Raw genomic sequence first — 11,495 nt, 5'->3', positions numbered from 1 at the left:
TTGTGCAGTAGTAACAGTGACTTCTGTTTGCACCATAGGTAAGACTTAAACATCCCTTGAGGGGATTTATTGCATTATTAAAGATGACATGCAGATGTACTACAATTATTAAGTAGGCTAACTGCTACAATGTATCATATTTACTGTACCTTGATCGATGAATAGTGGATAAGATGTGGTGAATTCATAGTTTTATAAATACAATATAATTATGTTGAATACAGTAAATAAGCCTTTGCCAGCCACACTGTACGTACGCTTTTGTATTGGAATGGTTTGATATAACCCTGGACCCTGGAGTAACCTGGGAAATGCTTGGAATTTCACAGAATACAGTAGTGATTTACAGCCCATTAACTACGACAGGGCAACGGTCTGCATAGTTTAGCCAGCTTGAACATTTTTTTTTGTAAATCACTTTGGTCAAACATTTGAAGGTGTTGTCCTTGACACTAATCGTAAGAACGTTTACATTTCCTCTTTGGACACTGTTTTGAACCCTTGTCTGTGTTTAAATTGCTTTTCTTTATTTATTATCGCCGTATCTGCTGAAGTGGGTAGCCATTGTTACTTTAAGTATGATAAGAATGGGTTTTGTTTTATGTCAGGTATGCACTACTGAAAGGTCGGTGGTTGATGTGGTTAGATTATAATGAGTGTTATGATTATGTGTTTTGCAACCATTAAATATTGTCATACCATCTTGTCCTCAAAGTTAATGACTTTTCTTCCCTGCCCTTGTCTCTCTGTCTCCCCTCAGACCACAAAGTATCGACGGCATCAGCACAGAGCTCACGGAAGCAAGCCATGAAACGATCAAAACAACAGAGGCAGACGCAAGCGGTCACGTGGCTTTAGCTGTGGAACTTTTACTGAAGACAGACGTGGAGGCGTCTGACCTTGATGACACCTCCTCCTCAAGCTCGAACATGCCCGCTCACAAACCAAAGCCACAAGCTGGCGGACCGGGGTCGAGAGGTCAGAGGATGGTCCAACCCACGGCTCCTACGCAGCCGGTTAAAGCGGTGGCGGAGAGTGGCTCAGCCACGGCAGGGAGTGCAAAGAGTCTCTCTGTGACTGGAATCAGGGCCAAAATTGTCCCGGCAAAAGGGAAGGGATCTGAAGACGGCGCAAAAGCGGTCACTTCCGGCGATGCTTCACCCCGACGGGAACCTAACGACGCGTCGCCTTCTTCAAAAGACCAGGCTGTTGCAGCAACCGTCGTCGGACCTTCAGGCATCACCGGCCCGCGGTCTAGAATCCCTAAAATGTCGACGTCGGATGCCGAAGTGAGGTCCCAAGTGACTGCAGATAAATCGCCGGTGGCCGATGTCTCGGGGACAGTGGTCGGCTCCAAAGCTCTGAAGCAAATCAAACCCAAAGAGGTGTTATTGAAACGGACAGCTTCTCCGGTCAAAGCCGTCAAGAAGCCTAGTTTTGAGGAGGGCCAGGGGGGGAAAGCAGCGACGAGGGAAATCTCCCCCACCAAAGTGTCATCAAGGGCGGTGTTGAAGACCACCATGGGGAAAACGGCTGAGGATAATGGCTCCGTGAAGCTCATTAATGGACTGGGGAAAAGCCACGGGGACAAAAGTGTTAGCACTAATCTGAATGACAAAGACAACCATGAGGTCAAAAAACAGGGTCATTTAGAGAGCAATGTGTCCTTGATACCTAAGAGCCGGTTACCCAGGACATCGGCTGACCACTCTTCGGCTCCTACCAGAAAGGACAGTGTAAAAACTCAACACAGTGGCACAGACGGTAAAAGCAACAAAGTCAGCGTGGCAGAAGCCAGCCCTACCAGTATGCCATCAGTGACGACCAGCACAGAACAGCCGGAAATCGCCAGTTCTGGGGAGAGGCCTACGAATGAAATTGCACCTTCTGACCACGAAAGCCCAGATAAAGGTAAAAGGGAGCATAATTATCCTTTAATCATGTGTTAGGGGGACGTTTCCATGGAATAAAATGGTTGTATGTTATTTCTGTTGTATTGGTCTTGAAAGGGGGGTCTGTTTATCTGCCTGTCTGTGTGTCTGTCCGGAGCTGGACCATTAAACGAGGCTCTATTCTATACTTTTTGAAAAAGTGCTATAAGTGATATTGTTTTGTACAAATATGTGTACAAAATGTATTAATCATTGCCCTGTCTCTCCAGCTCTTTTTAGTAAATGAAAAATACACCATCATGTGCGACACCAATGTCATCCAATAGGGAGAGAAAGCCAATTTATCAGCTTCAATTTTATAATTTTTCCGTTCCAATTTCATCTGCTCATTGTTTTTCAATTCCGATTTCACTTATTTTATCTTGTTTCCAGTATGGGTTCTCCCTCCTGATTGGATGAGATTGGTATCCTGTCCTGAAAATGTATTTTTTCATTCGCTAAAGAGCTACAGTAAAGAGACGGGACACCCTTGTGTTACTATTAACACTATAGAGCGTCGCAGTCCCGCCCCCTACCAGGGCCCAGGAAATGATTCCCCGTTCATTTTCCTCATAGACTTTTCAAAAAGTGTTTATTTAAAGACCTTTTTAAGCCTCGTACAAAGCCAACTCGAGTTGTGACAAATCATGACAACAAACAAAAACAATTGGGCCGAACACAGAAATAGAAAGAAGGAAAAAAAACTGCAGGTTACAACACTTTTTGTGTTGTTTAGTTTTATAAAGCTAGTTGACACTTCCATCACTTACACTTATTAGCATTTACAGCACCGAAATGGCTCAAGCGGTTGAATTGGGCTGAAACTATGCTTAATATGGAATTACATGTCATAGAAATGTCATAGACCAGTGGTTTTCAACCAATGGTCCGGGGACCACCAGAGGTCCTTGAGGGGGTTCCAGTTGGTCCCCAGCTAAATGATGTAGAGTAACCAAATGGACCCTTATTAGATATTAAACTCTTGGTAGGAAAGATAACAGGCAAATGTTGATTGAAAATAACAATTATTCTACATTCTCTAATTGTGTAGACTTCTTGTAAATTAAGTATACTACAGATGTTTAACAGTAATTCAACTCTTGAGAACATTAAATGAAACCAAATGGAGCCATAAGGGTCCATTTGGTTTAATTTCATAAAATCAACAAACAACGAAATATTCTCTCAGGCTCAATCTCATCAAAATGGTGGTCCGTGGCTCAAATGCAGAATAAATAATGGTCCTTGATATGAACCACTGTCATAGACCAGGGGTTCTCAGCGCCAAATTATTTTGGGGGGTCCCCAAATTATAATTTTACTTTTATTTTATTTTATTTTATTGTTTGCAACTGAATGGCTGGAAAATTAAGATTTTTCATAGTACGTGGTGCATGCATAAACTTAACTTAATGATTATATCTGGTTTCAGTATTCATTGTCTCCACCAGGCCGAAGGCATGGGGAGAGAGTATGTTTTGCACTCCGTCCGTGTTAACCTGGTCGGTGCCAAATTTTGCACGCACACTTCCTGGATGCCAACGATGAACCTCTGCCCCAACCTCTGCAAATTATTACACTCTATAGTCATGTGTTCAAGACGGATCCGTCCGATATTTCATATTTCATCCTAATTGGCTAACATTGGCTTTCAAAGTTTGCAGGATTGGCCCGTTTTTAACAAAAAGCCTCAAATCATGAACGCAGCGTGCAATTTACGTGAAATCTTTCACTGACTTTCCTACTAGGCTGAGGAATATATCCCACCCTTTTCACATTGGCCTGTTGTAGCGCCACCGACAGGTGGATTTTTGCAAAACACATTTTTGGAACAAAATGCCTCAAATCAATTGCCATCCAAGGCGTAAGAAGAAATGGCACCCTTTTCACATTGGCCTATTATAGCACCACCAGGAGGCCACAACCTGACCTGCCCTGGTGGAGACCTGTGCCCCGAGGGGCACTTTATCTAGTTTGATATATTTTCTCTATTATTAAGGTTATTTTTGCATGCAGTCAGTTTGTATTGGTGGTTGGGAGGGGGGCGGGGCGTGAGACATGGCCAAAGCATTTCCGGGGGTCCCCAGCCAAAAACGTTGAGAACCCCCTAGACGACTGGCGTCATAGACTGGCCACGACGTGGAGCCATGCTGCTATTGGCTGCTCACTAGGAGCATATCATTGCTGACGGCCGGACACCTTGTATCTCCAAAATACTAGTTGCTTCTCAGGAAATGGTGAAAAGGAACCTGTGTTCAAATGGATCCAATGTCGTTTTCATTTGGTCACAAGCTCTTTTTAATATGTTTCAATATTTATAAGACAGACGCACGTGACCACTTTCACTTCAAATCGAAAACGGCATAAAAAGCAGATACACCTACATGCTTGTAGATCTGCTATTTTTGCTATCTTTTGCACGACACTGGAATGCATTAATGTGATAACGATACAAGGTTTGTTCCTGACAGCAACGATATGGCCGCAGTGCACTGCTAACTAGATGAGCCAACAGGCACCCCCCCTTCGTTTTGTTTCATGTTTCACGCAGGTGTGTGTTACACAAAGCTTAACTGGAAGTTAAATGGAAACAGACACTTGAGTCGGCCCTCACTTTATTGTCATCAGAGCAGCTAGTTTGGTTATATCCCATTGTAGAGTTTCCATTCTGTCATCTTTATCTTTGGGTGTTGGTTGATTTTGTCGTTATTCAATAGAAAAGTATAAAGCTAGTGTAGTTCATTCATTGTGTTAGGGTTAGCTGTGATTCATTGCAGTGATTTGTAAATTGTAACATTTAAATAGTTTTCATTTCAATGTAAGCATTGCATTGATAAGCATTAGGCTACAGCACAGACACCCATTTTACATATATTTTGTAAGCTTTGGGACCCCAGTCTATCCTCCTTGTTAGTTTAACCCCTTCAGGCCTGACGTCGAAATTAAAAAAAAAAAGTCTTCTAAATAATGACAATTTTTCGGAAAGATTTCAGGCACATTTTAACGATTTTTCAAAAATAGCAGACCTACAAGTTCATAGCGCGCCACTCGGTGGTGCGCTATGAGCTTGTAGATCATAATTTTGGTTGTTGTATTGAATTGTGTACTGTCCCTCTGTTGCCAACAGGAAATAAGGTGCTGCCCAAACAGCTCTCCAGAAGAAGCAGCAGCCACGATGAGACGGACACATCCGCCTGTCTCTCTCCACCGCCCGCCAAAGCAGAGCAGCCCTCACTGAGGTTCAAGAAGCAGCGGGACGCCCCGTACACCACCAATAAACACACCTCAAAGGTTCCCGCGAAGGATCCAGGTGACGGCTCGTCTCCAGTGAGCAAACTTCCCATGCGACTTCAGCCCAGCCCTGCTAAGGGGAATCCCAGAAAAGAGTCCAATATGAGGAATTACACGATAACACTGACGACAAAGCAGGAATCTCTGCTTGAGGAGGCTGATCATGTCTCCAATGTAGTGACAACTAGTGACACAGCATCATTGGTGCCTGACGAAGAAGACCCAGTGGATAAGACGGAATCTAACTTCATGCAGTACTTGGTACTCGTAGATAGTTCCTTGGTGGAAGAAACGCAAACAAAATCCATGAATTCTGGGTGCAGCGATGTCGAGACAAACACAACGTCACTTACAGACACAAACGGTTTAGTGAAGGACATCACCAGTCCTGCAACTGAAGAAATAAATACAGTAAATAAAGCCATGCCAGATTTACAGCAGGAGCGAAGTAGCTTAATCCTGGCAACAAGCTTTATTGAGCCATGCCCGGTAGACCTGGTCATAACACATTCCACTGAGGAGGTAATGCATACAGCAAGTAAACCTGACAGCCACTGTGCTGTCAATATCCTATCTAATCAGGAAAGCATCGCTCCCAATTATGAGTCCCTCACAGCAACAACTGAGCTCACATCAAATATTGACTTGTACTCTTTTAAAAAGGTTGATCTACAGAGGAGAGCAGAGGAAGAGATTCACAGGAAACCAGCAATGGACGTGCAGACAGAGGCTGCGATTGTTCTTAAATGTGCTGAGAATGTTGAGAATCAGACTGACAAAGAGCCTCTTTCACGCCAACAGGATTTGGCAGGAGACTCTCAAAGGCTAGAGAAAGACACAAAACGAGACCAAAGGCTGGACGAGACATCAGTAGAAAACAGTGATCCCACCACAAGCACCATGCAGGACCTCGGGGCCATGAGTGCTACAGATGGAGAGAGGAAAGGGCTTATAAAACCGCAGAAACATTGTGATCCACCAGACACCAAATGCCCACAGACTGAGTCAGAACAAGAACCAGTGAAAGTGCACACAGAAGCTTCGGATGAGGAGAGGATAGAGACAGAACCAGACGAAATCTGTGTCATTGTCACAGACAATTCAGTTGCTAAGATTGATACAAAACGTCAATGCAAGGGAGTAATCAAAGAAAGTACAGAGGATCCACAGATGAAGGAACAGAAGACGGACACTACACAGAAGCCAAAACCAACCATTACAACAGATGAAAAACTGAATGGCAAAGACACAAAACAGGACAACAACGCCGTGTTAATAGAGAGCAACGTTGTACGATTGGACTCAACACAAGAACCAACAGCCATAATCACTGAAGCTCAGAAGGGGGAGGGCACCAAAGAGGAGGCTAAGACACACAAGTCATCAACAAAGTGTTTGGTGAATGAGACATCAATGGAGAAAACACAGTGTCAACTTATTAGCACACAGGATCTCCAGCCCAAACTTATGACAGATCAAGGTGAGAAGGTGACAAAAAATATTGAAAAATCAAGTGTTCTCTCTGAGAGTACAGTGACTACAATTAAAACCACAGAAAATGATGCAGAGAGGGAAAATAACAAGAAAACGACAGGCGTTCAACTTATTGAGCCCAATCCCATGAAAGTTCAAGGTGAGAATGTGACAAAGTCAGAGAAACGCACTGATCCATCCTTAGAGGCCAAAGACTCGATGCAGAATACAGAACAACCAAAAGAGAGACTCGACACAACCACTCCAAAGGTGACGACGAACAAAACAGTCACTGAGACTACGGTCACTACAATTAACACCACCAAAAAAGATGCAGAGAGTGAAAGTAACAAAAACAACACAGAGCAGGTGATGATGTCAAAGACAGACACTGAACAGGAACAAAAAGCACCTTCCACTAATGATGAGGAGGTAAAAGACAAAGGTGCAAAACAGAAAGATGCATCTGATTCAAAATACAAAGTGGATGCAACCGAGGCCAAGTGCCAAAAGGGTGAGTCTGAAGAAGACCCAGAGAAAATGCACAGAGCAACTTCAGAGGAGGAGAGGAAAGAGACGGAACCTGCAGAAAAAGCTGTTGTCTCAGAAAATTCAATTACTATGATTGGTAGAAAACAGGAATGCACAAAAGCCATGAAAGAAAGTACAGACGGTTCTGGGGGGAGTATGGTTGCAAAGCTGAAACTTAAAGGAATTGATGGAAGGGCACCACCAGGAGTGGATCCACAGACGGAGGAACAGAAGATGGACACTAGACAGAAGCCAAAACCAATATTAAAAGAGGAGGACATTAATGGCAGCGGCACAAAACAGGAGAACAACGCAGTGTTAATAGAGAGCAAGTTTGACCAATTGGACTCAACACAAGAACCAACAGCCATAATCACTGATGCTCAGAAGGGGAAGGGCACCGAAGAGGAGGCGAAAAGGTCATCAACAAAGTGTTTGGTGAATGACGCATCAATGGAGAAAATAGAGTGTCAACTTATCATCAAACAGGACCTCGAACCCAAACGTATGACAGATCAAGATGAAAACGTGAGTACAGTGACTAAAATTAAAACCACAGAAGATGATGCAGAGAGGGAATATAACAAGAAAGCGACAGATGATCAACTTATTACCAAACAGGATCTTGAGTCCAATTCCACAAAAGTTCAAGGTGAGAAGGTGACAAAGTCAGAGAAACACACTGATCCATCATTAGAGGCCAAAGGCTCAATGCAGAATACAGAGCAACCACAAGAGGGACTCGACACAACCACTCCAAAGGTGACAAGGAATGAAACGGGCAGAGCCGGAAAATCGATGAAAACCACAGAAGATGCAGAGAGTGAATTTAACATGAAAAAGATGGAGGATCAGCAGATGAGGTCAAAGACAGATTCTGAAGGGGAACCAAATGCACCTTCCACAAATGATGGGGAGTTAAAGGACAACGATGCAAAGCAGAAAAATGCATCTGATGGAGTCTCAAAATATATATTGAATGTAACTAGGTCAACCAAAGACTCAATGCACAGCACAGAACAACCAAAAGAGAGACTCGACACAACCGATCCAATGGTGACGACGGAAAAAACACACACTGAGACTACGGCCACTACAATTGGCACCACCAAAAAAGATGCAGAGAGTGAAAGTAACAAAAACAACACAGAGGTTCAGCAGGTGATGATGTCAAAGACAGACACTGAACAGGAACAAAAAGCATCTTCCACTAATGATGAGGAGGTAAAAGACAAAGGTGCAAAACAGAAAGATTCATCTGATTCGAAATTCAAAGTGGATGCAACTGAGGCCAAGTGCCAAAAGGGTGAATCAGAAGAACCAGAAAAAATCCACAGAGCAGCTTCAAAGGAGAAGATCAAGACTGAACCTGCAGAAAATTCAATTACTATGATTGATACAAAACAGGAATGTATGGAAGCCATCAAAGAAAGTACAGATGATCCACAGACAGAGGAACAGAAGATGGACACTAGACAGGATCCAAAACCAATATTAAAAGAGGAAGAAATTAATGGCAGCGGCACAAAACAGGACAACAATGCAGTGTTAACAGAGAGCAAGTTTGACCAATTGGACTCAACACAAGAACCAACAGCCATAATCACTGACGCTCAGAAGGGGAAGGGCACCAAAGAGGAGGCGAAAAGGTCATCAACAAAGTGTTTGGTGAATGACGCATCATTGGAGAAAATGGAGTCTCAACTTATCATCAAACAGGACCTCGAACCCAAACATAATATGACAGATCGAGGTGAAAAGGTGACAGAAAAAATAGACAATTCAAGTGTTGTCTCTGAAAGTGCAGTGACTACAATTAAAACCACTGAAGATGATGCAGAGAGGGAATATAACAAGAGAAAGACAGAGGATCAGCAGCGGATACAGATGTCAAAGACGGATACAGAACAGGCACCAAAAGCCGTTTTCACCAATGATGAGGAGTTAAAGGACAAAGTTGCAAAACGGCAAAATGCATCCGATGTAGCTTCAAAATACAAAACGGACCCAATGCTAAATGCAAACGCCAAGAACACTGGAGCTCACAAGGAGGATAGCGCTAACGACGAGGCTCTAGCACACAGTTTAGCAACACATTGTTTGGTGGATGAGACATCAATACAGAAAACAGAGTCTCAACTTATTTCCAAACGGGATCTGGAGCCCAAACTCATGACCGGTCAGCTTGAGAAGGTGACAAAGTCAGAGAAACACACCGATACACCAACGGGGACCAAAAACTCCATGCAGAACACCAAGCAACCACAAGAGACACTCGGCACAGCTGCTCCAAAGGTGGCAGGTAGAAAACCAGACTGTGTTGTCACTGAGAGCACAGTCACTACAAGTGTTAATACCACTGAAGAACATGCAGTGTGTGAATATAACAAGATAAAAATGGATCAGCAGAATATGTCAAAGACAGACACTAAAGGGGGACAAAAAGCAGTTTCCGCCAATGATGACGAGTTAAAGGACAAGGGTGCAGAACAGAAAAATGCATCTGATGTATTTTCAAAATACAAAACGGACGCAGCGCAAAAACCAAAAGCCTTGAACACTGGAGCTCAGACGGTGGAGAGAACCAAAGAGGAGGCCATTGTTCAGCAAAGCGGCCCCAAAGAGGCACAGACATTGACAGTCACCACATGCCAAGACAAAAACAGGCTGGTCTTTAACCAGCCACCGAAGCCTGCAAGGACAACTCCTAATACCCTGACATCTCCATCTCCACCCCCAAATATTAAGCTAGAGCAGAAGTCTCCGTCCAGCTGGCTAGACATCGAACAACGTCCAAGGCGCGATCAGAAGAAGGAGGATGACAATGGCGATTTCATCAGGAGCATCAAAGAGCGCGGCATGCCTTTCTGCCAACCTCCAAAGAAGCACATTCACAAGAAGGCCCCGTCTCCGCCTTTTGCCATGCCTGCCATCAAGGAGGACCATTTTGAGAAGGCGTTCGACCTAGCGGAATTCAATTTTGGTTTAAGGAAACGGAACAAAGGTGGGAGACCCACTTCGCCCGGGATGATGATAAAGCAACAGGCCGCCGACAGGGAAGGAAATGGCATCGTCAAACGCATAGAGGAAAGTATCCTTCTCAGATCCATCTCCTCTCCAACCAAAGACAAAACGCAGTTGATGGTGAAGGGAAACAACTTGGTCGGACATGAGGCAGCAGGAAAGGAAAAGGAGCAGAAACACGTAGAGGAGCCTGCTAAACCCAAGTCGCGATTAGAACGAATGTCCATCCTGTCCAGCCTGATGAGCTCCCCCAGGTCCACCAGGAAGTCCAAGGAGGAAACTCCCCCCGGCTCAAAAGGCACACCTCCACCCAGCCAGGGACGGGACCTCCCCTCCCCCGAGAACCAGGGAATAGTTCTCTCACCTCTGACTGGCATGGTGACAGGTGAGGCGGGAACAGGAGGCAGTGGCCTGGGCCCGCATGTGGGTGTGGGAAAAGCCACAGCAGCAGCTGGTGACACAGCAGTGAGTCCCTCCCCTGCTGCGGCTCCTCCTCTACCCTCCTTCTCAGAGATAAAGCTGCCCGATCATTTAGAGAAGTACCTCAAGAAGGACAACGGTTCCACTCAGACCTCTCGCAGCCAAGGGAAGACAGAGGGAAGTGCAGCGATGGACGCCGACCTGAATACAGCACCTCCTAAAGTTGAAGGGATAAAGGGCTCCGCAGGACTTCCCCCGCTCAAAAGCTCTGTCCAGGCGGCCTCTCAAAAGGCACGATACATCTCTAAAACGAAGGTAAGGATTTTAATTCCCTTTTCTTATTTATTTGTTTTATGTTGCAGAATCTAGTGACATTGTGCAGACAGACCCCTGTGTGGCTATGTTCAAGAGAAAAGGGTTTAGAAGTGAGAGCAAGCACATTGTGCTCACCTGTCAGCAATGGCCTCTCTTATTCATTCACTGCAGCGCTCACAAAAGAATGATTCATGCATAGAACAGAATGAGGTTGGACCCACAAGGCACTGGGCAAACAACAGTCATAGTCGTCCTGTTCAAAGTGCTGATATATCCTCTCGTCATCTCCATGGAGATGTGCTTAATATTATTTTCTGCCGTTGTTGCCACATTCATAAGATCGGAACTAACTTGATGCATGCAGGGGCAGGTAAGGTAAGTCTGTGCTATACTGTAGTTGCCAACATAATCTCACACCCTGTGTGTCAGCAGCACTCATGAACAGATGCAGCCATCCACATGCCAATATTTAACACCTATGCGTGACAGACAACAGACAAGGGTTTGAGT

General features: G+C 44.5%; 1 protein-coding gene across 1 annotated transcript in view; it reads left to right on the top strand.

The window, feature by feature from the left end:
- Nucleotides 1-11,495, top strand: part of crybg1a (crystallin beta-gamma domain containing 1a) — a 71,491-nt gene that overhangs the window by 38,612 nt on the left and 21,384 nt on the right. Inside the window, exons 4-6 of the mRNA XM_083791699.1 lie at nt 761-1,911; nt 5,059-6,605; nt 6,696-10,985. Coding sequence (XP_083647825.1) covers nt 761-1,911; nt 5,059-6,605; nt 6,696-10,985 — 6,988 coding nt within the window. The remainder of the gene's footprint in view (nt 1-760; nt 1,912-5,058; nt 6,606-6,695; nt 10,986-11,495) is intronic.

This window comes from Protomyctophum parallelum (assembly GCF_964188405.1).
Source record: "Protomyctophum parallelum genome assembly, chromosome: 20".
Lineage (NCBI taxonomy): Eukaryota > Metazoa > Chordata > Actinopteri > Myctophiformes > Myctophidae > Protomyctophum > Protomyctophum parallelum.
The sequence above is the reverse complement of the archived record's forward strand: the minus strand, read 5'-3'. Positions and strand labels throughout refer to the sequence as shown.